Raw genomic sequence first — 7,626 nt, 5'->3', positions numbered from 1 at the left:
TTGGTCATACGACGCAGTTGCCTACTGTTACGAATTTAAAATAGGGAGACGGCGTTTGCTTCACAGAAAAATACTGCACTAGATGAGTAGATGAACGATTGATTGGATATTTTTTTCCTCAACTTGAAATCGCTTGCATATCATTCATTTATCGGTACAACGAAAATCGAGTTAAAATTGTGTAATCAAGCTAGAAAGTCTGTAGGTCTGTCTATCGGTCAAGGCGACAGTTTGATCTGAGAAATCTTCGTGTATGGTGGTTCTCATCGCCATTATTGTGTTGTTTGTCTTCTTTTTACCCTTGTTGGTAGTTTTTAATCACTTAATCAGTCGTTTGTTTTGGCAGTGATCTTTTTCGACAGAAAACTTATTCTTCCGTATTATTTTTGTTTCCTAACACATAATCGTTTTCGGTTAATTTAGTCACAACAAAAAATGCTACACTAATGATTTCATCCTTCATATTTGTGAGTGTGTGTTTGTATGATTTTTTAGGCTAAATCTCACTTTTCCCACTAAAAAATTACACAAGTGATTGGAGGAAATAACTTTCTTATTGTGGTTTTCATTTAGTTCTTATTTTTTTTATTCCCTATCGCTGCACTAACTTCTAGTATCGTAACACTATTTATTACACATAGACACCTATTACTTTTTGTTCCTTTGTTTCTTATTGATGTTTTCGAGCCGCGTGTGTGTGTGTGTGTTTATGTTTGTGTTTCAAGAAGAAGATGCTCCATGCAAAATTCTTCGCTCGTTAACAGGCTGCGACTGCACTTTATACAGCTTAAAATCTATTTAAGTGATTGATTAAAATAACAAACTAAATACACGACGGATAAATAGCTTGAAATGCAGACTTGTCTGCATGGAAAGACATTCTTGGGACTTCGATCTACGACTATTTCTATTATAGAACAAAGATAAAAGAACGGAGACACTGATTAAACACTGCGTTCTTGAGCATAGATAAAAATGGAGGGAAAGAAACAGCTCGTTTTGGGGGCTCATTCATCACCTGGAGGTTAACCATCATATGACAGATTTTGGTTAACGTTGGTATATATGCAATCCTACCACAGAGAACAAACATCCAAGCTAGATGAAAATTTCTAAAAAACGGTAAAGTGAAAATTGAGTTCAAATAACCGTGAGTTTGATGGACCACTCGAAGCGTCTTCATAGACTATTTGGTATTCACTTTTCAAAAGACCAGTTAAATTTCCTCCACACATTGGAAACTTGGAACATCTGTTTTCTGTGACTGTACATAGTTTCGCCCATATCATTTTACAACAGAAAATTTGGTTACACGTTATGTTCTCACTGCTACGATTTTTGGTTTTTGCACGTGGATACCACTGTCTTTTTTGGGGGTAGCATTGTTTAATTTTTCATTTCGTTTGTTTGTTTCCTTTGTACAGTGCTTGAAGCGATACCATTCGACGTGTTTGCGATGTTTTCTTGTTACTTCCTCTTGCATTGGATAAAGTTTTCGTAGGTATTTACAATTTGGGATTGTATCTAATATAGATTATCCGATTTTGAATTCTCCATTTAGACACAGTTTGGTTATGTACAGTGGCAATACCAACGTAGATTCGGTCTAATGTGGAAGCCGCATTTTTTGGGATAGATTAGAAAAGGGTTCACGATGAGTCCTGGACGAGTATTGAGCTTTTGATAAATGTAGGTAAAAATTTCTCTGTTCGGGATACGCAGCAGTTATTAAGACCACGATGAGCACTGTTGTGTCTTCAAAAACTAGCATGAACAAAACAAGGGGTATACAATGGGAATCACGAAAAAAAAGTATTTTCACTTTAAAAAATTGTTAAAATTTAGCTTGACAAAATCAGAATTATGTACTCAATTCGAAATTGAAACTATTCTGTTCTGACAAAAACTTGAAAAAAGCCTGGTATTACATTCCTGTAGTGCTATTTGACCTTCTGTTTCAACAGACCGCGCAGCCGATTCAGAGAGAACCATTGTATGACTGGTGCTACGATTCTACTGACACTACGAATCCTTCCCAGTCGGGGCTCGAACATACGACAGCTGGTTTGTGAGACCAGTGCCCTATGCATTGAACCGCCAACCCGGGATGACAAAAACTAAGCTTACCCAAAATTGAGTATTGGGTGAATTTGTCTTCCCGAAAGTAAGTCTGTCTATACCGAAATTCGGTAAATCATCATAGTAGCCTTTTTGCTTCAGTTCAAAACTGAATGTTGAATATATGTGCAATTTGTATAATGAAACTACTAATGGAACTCTTGGCTTCAGTAGACGCGACCACTTCTGAAAGCAAGTTAGTGAAGTAAAGTATGTCGTGTTTTGTCCGCCTGATACCAAACTTTACCCGGTTTCCATTCTTACTACTGTCAATCTGGTCGTATGAAGCTACACTCTTAACCCAAATCAACTAAAGTGCATATCCGAATTTCAGTAACTAGCATATTATATGGAGGTCAGTAGTGTACCGAGAGAATTTGGCGCTGGTTTAGTGAGCAAAAAATGCTGAACTCCATCTCCGGAAAGATGTATTGAACGATCATAAACCAAGGTCCCAAGGATTGGTTTTCCGCCCCCTAAAAACGTTGCGAGCGGGGAGAATCCCATAACCCGTTATTTCCATAATGTGGGTAATAATGGGGGAGCGAGCAAACCCTATAAAAGAATTAGGTTCAAAACTGACTCGAATTTCAGTTCAATTGCGTTACAACTATATTCGAAACTGGCTTCAAAAGTCCTCCATCCTCGTTCCGTTTGTAGGACAGTTTTTCGTCAATCTGAATCGAAAAGGAATTGGACCCATTTAAATCGTCCGAAATTCGAGATTATGATCATAAAAATGCCTAGATGGATTTCGTTTCAAGTGCGACAACCGATTTCTAGTCATTATCGGTTATTGCACTTGACTCCGTTTCGACTCAGATCGACGAAAAACTTTTGAAATGTCTGCTCAGCCTACCCTCTTAGAAAAATAAACGCTCAACGATGGTCCTCCGTTGGTCCAATACGTTGGATCGTTGGTCCAATGAACGTCCAATTAATCGTTCAACGGAAGGCCAACACGGGACCTTCGTTTGCCGATTATGAAACCGACCGTTGAACCGAATGCCATTTTTTTCGTTCAACAAACACGGCAGACAGCGGTCCATTGTTGAACCATTTTTAATATGAGAAGTTGGAGCCCCGTTGGACTAGTTTTACTGGAGAATTCCTGAAGTTTTTTCTACTTATTTTTTCAAACTAACACTACATACCTGTACAATACTTCACCTTTACATAGAAAAATAACAAATTTTCCTTCTATATGAAGGTAACACCTAATTTTGACACTCTTTTTGCAAGAGAAAAACAACAACAAACCGATCCAGCAAACTGAACGAATATTTCGTGCAGTATGTCGTTCAACAAACGACCAACAAAATAGAATCGCTTGCAGAGAGGCTAGTGACAAGGATAAGGCATTCTAGCAAGTGCTATCGTAGCCAACATCTCGGGCATTCGGTGAGCAATCAGAGCGCTGTAAAATTGGTAAACCAAAATCGAACAATGTAAATCGAGTGGAGTCTTAATTTCTTTGTCGTATTGATGATAGTCTGATCCCTAATTTGTGGGAGTTAGGCTGTGAACCGTTTCGTGGTTAATTTTAACTTTTGGTTGAAATTTGACACTCGAGCGGTTATTTTGATGTTGTCAAAAATAACTCTGCTCGAAAACATGGTTATTTTTGACAGATCGATGGTTATTTTCCGAAACTGAGTCAACATTATTTCCAGTGGAAAATAAACCCAACTAACTTTCCATCCGTCAAACTTTGAAATGGGCCGCAGTTTTAGTTAAATTTAACTACTCGACACAAAATAACCACTCAAGTTTCAGATTTTAACCAAAAGTTAAAAATAATCGCGAAATGGTTCACAGCCTTAGTAATATCTAATTTTTTTACTAGCCATTCTTTTTCATTAACGATTTACATGATTTCTTAATGGATTTGTATCCGTGTTGTTTTAATGTTTGCAGAAGGATGTGCACCACAGTATAATTTTCATCAGGGACTGAGCTTCATTTCCTAAACTTGTACATAGGATCGGAAAGTTCAACAGTCCACTCTTCAAAAGATTTGTTTTCTTAACCAATACTGAACTAAATTGAAACACTGTTTTTTGATCTTCTTCAAGGGCTTTAATTTTAAACAAAATGAAAACAAATACATAGAACAGCTGGTGAAAACTCTGCTCGAAATGTCTAAAATCACCCAAAGCACCTAAATCTAGAAATGCCCCTGGAATACTATAGTTTGATATAGAGCCGAAGAAATGCTCCCAGAGAAGAATGTTTTGGTAGTGCGACTAAATATTTCTGGAGCTCAGCTAATCGAAAGGCAATGTTTGTGAAATGTAGAGACAAAGGGCCAACTTTGAAAGAGACGACAATCATAAGTGTTTAGTGTACTCTAATTCCAGACCCAGTCAGGTTGGAGCAAAATCAGTCCCAATGTTCGGACTCGACTTGGGGCATCGTGCTTGAAAAGATCAATGTCGCTTAGAACTTGTTTCTAAAAACGGATAGCTGAATATCTTGGTAATATAATGTATTTGCCCACGCCCTGCTTGTTCTAGGTTTTCTAACAACAATGCTCCCACGAGAATTAATAAGCACATTCCCCTTAAATGAAGAATTTACCGAAGCTCACCGTTATTCCGTTCGACACAAATCTAGAAAGTGCAAAAGATCTGACCAACCACTAATTAACTTCAAGGAAAATAATAACATTTGATTATTTTCCTTAATTTTTTTACTTATTGAGATCAACGAATCGCTCACTTTTCAATTCAATATTTCTCTTCATAACTAATTCTATACCTTGCTTTCTTGTACACGAAAACGGCTCTCGACCGACCGTAGAAAATAAAAATTATTCTAAAAAACTTTCACATTATTACACCGATTAAAACAAGCACGCGCGTATCTTCGTCCGCACACTATCTAGTGTAACGTCGGGCGCCGTGTTGCAACTAGCAGAAAAATAGAACTACTAAAACTAAATATTTAAATAATCTTCCTTGTTTCGTGTGCAAGCGTACGATTTGTACGCTTCCAATTAAATTTATGCAGACTCAAAAATTTCCCTAAACAAATAGTTGTATTTGCCATCGGTACGACTACTACTGTAGTAAAAAAAAGGAATCTAGAAAATAAACGGAAGGATCGAAATCGATTGATGGCGGTTGGCGTATCCCTTAATATTGGCATATAAATCTAGCATTGGTGGGCAAATATCTATAACTTTGCACACAGTTATAGTAAATATAATGTACAATTAAGCCCGATCCCGATGTTGGTTGTTTGATCTACTATTACCAGTTTACGTAGACCTGATGACCCGGCACTAAGCCGTTGATGTTTAGAAGGACTGAGAAAAGGATTGCCCTAACAATCTAGCTTTCTGTTCTGTTGACCGGATGTCTTCATGGCCGATGCTCGTCGACGCCGAATGCAGTTGATTGCCTTCCGTGTTTGTTTCTGGGCGAGCGCCTGCAGACCAAGCTTCACCACTGCAGGTCAGGAAGACACAGAAGATGAACAGCTACTACTGTTTCCGCTGTTATTGCTGTTACTGCTGCAACCAACTCCAACACTGCTACTGCTACAACTGCCACTCGAAAGCAGTGACGACGAGGAGGACGACAGCACCGACGAGAGCGGTGACGGTGTTGAGGAGTAGGATTGCTTCGGAGGTTTCCTAAGCTTTTTTGGTTCCGTTCGGGAGTTGAACGGGATCGGTGTGCTCATACTGCTGAACCCACTGGAAGAGGTAGTGGAGCTGAAGCAACTACTGCTTCGACTACTGCTGCTACTACTGCAACTGCTGCTGCTGCCACTACCACCACCACCACTACCACCGCGGCCACTGCCACCACTACAAACGACGCCAGATTCCGCTTGCAGTTTCAGGTTCAGCTCGTGGAGACACGAGAGAAGCTCGGCGTTGGCCTTCCGGTTGGTCTTCAGTTGGGCCTCAAGCTCGAACCGCTGGTCCGGGTTCAGCTCGTTGATTGAGATCTCTTTCGTAAGGGTTATCTGCTCAATCGGAATCCAATCGTCGGAAATGCTGTGAACAGAAATGATAACTTGTTAGTGGTAAGTACTGACAAACTGTCGTAGTTCATATGTATAAGGTAATAGACAATTAGGCCGTTTTCTGAAAGTTAGACCGACAAAACGGCGATATCACATTGTGGCGAAATAGTTTATTCTGCAGATTTATACGATATGAAACATTGAAAGCCACAAAAAAATGAATGTTTGGATCCGGTACCGAGATTGTTGTTGTGACTCGTAGCTTTAAGACGATGACGTCGGAAGCATAAACCAGACTGAAGCCCACAACATGTCGGATCGGGCTGGTCATGAATACATAGAAAACAAAGACCATGATAGAACGCTCTCTATGGACCTAGAAGAGGAACAAAGATGCATGTCTCGATCGAAAGAAAATAGTGAATGCACACGGATAAGCTCCCGATCACAAAGCAACTAAATTTTGTAGTTATATCCTTGAAAGAACGCAACACAGAAACGCAATGACACCCATCACTGTCCGATAGTGAATTTAGCAGAACAAGCATTTCTAGTTTCATTTTCAGTTTGTCACAGACAACCGGAGTGCAACTTGACATGTGACCCATTGAAAAAGCAACTTGGTAATTCTACTGAAATGATCAATTCTACCAACACACTATACATTCTGTGAGTGCAGAAACAAGAAGCGACACTGATTTTGTTTCTAAATGCATAAATAACTTTGTTAAAATTTTCATAAACAAAAATATATGTTCATTCGAAGAACAACAATGCCTTTTCGAATTGTTACAGTGAAATAAAATCATTCCACTGAATCAAGAAACCAAAAATTTTGATTACGTTGAAGAACAATGTGAGCTGTCAACTTGTACCCCAGTTGGTCGCAGATGAATCGAATGCTGGTGTTGCTTTAAAATAATAAAATTATTTTATACCGGCAGCAATTTTGAGTAGTTGTTTTTAACTGTTTAGGTTTTCATTTGCATTGTTTTACACTGTCACACGAACAATTCTTATCTTGCATTGAAAAGATTTTTGTCTTTCGGTTTATTTGTATTCTTAGGCTACTGACAGCATTGGAAAACCAACAATTTTCTCTTACTAGTTGCAAACTGCCAGGGGAAGAAGTAACAATAATAATATTGTAATTTTGTGATCTTAGAGTTTTCCGTGCATGCATCATTATATCTTTCACTCCTGCGTTGAACTAGTATTTACTAAAATAATTATTGTACATTTATTAAAAGTGAGTGAGAGCTTAAAGAGCAAACCCAAATACCAAAAGTGATTCGCCGTACTATTTCGTCGGATTGCTTGCTGCAATCATTATCAACACTAATAAAAAAAAGGATGTAAAAAATAATGAAATGTTTTGCTATTGAATTATCCTACGTGTGATTAACTCATCATTTTGTAGTGTAACTAATATGGTACACGCAGAAAAAAAATTGAAAAAAATTAATTCCGAGTAATTCTTTTGTTGACATAGTGACAATAACAATTCTGGTTTGATGTTTGATGAGGTAA

The 7,626-nt window shown here is 38.3% G+C and overlaps 1 protein-coding gene across 4 annotated transcripts in view; it reads right to left on the bottom strand.

The window, feature by feature from the left end:
• LOC131437858 (zinc finger protein jing homolog) overlaps positions 1 to 7,626 on the bottom strand; it is a 191,228-nt gene continuing 183,602 nt past the window's right edge. For all 4 annotated transcript variants that reach the window (XM_058607480.1, XM_058607481.1, XM_058607479.1 and 1 more), the window contains one exon: positions 1 to 6,127. In XM_058607480.1, coding sequence (XP_058463463.1) covers positions 5,578 to 6,127 — 550 coding nt within the window. In that variant the 3' untranslated portion in view covers positions 1 to 5,577. The remainder of the gene's footprint in view (positions 6,128 to 7,626) is intronic.

Source organism: Malaya genurostris, chromosome 3 (genome assembly GCF_030247185.1).
Source record: "Malaya genurostris strain Urasoe2022 chromosome 3, Malgen_1.1, whole genome shotgun sequence".
NCBI lineage: Eukaryota > Metazoa > Arthropoda > Insecta > Diptera > Culicidae > Malaya > Malaya genurostris.
Note: the sequence above shows the minus strand (reverse complement) of the source record. Positions and strands in the feature narration are given on the sequence as shown.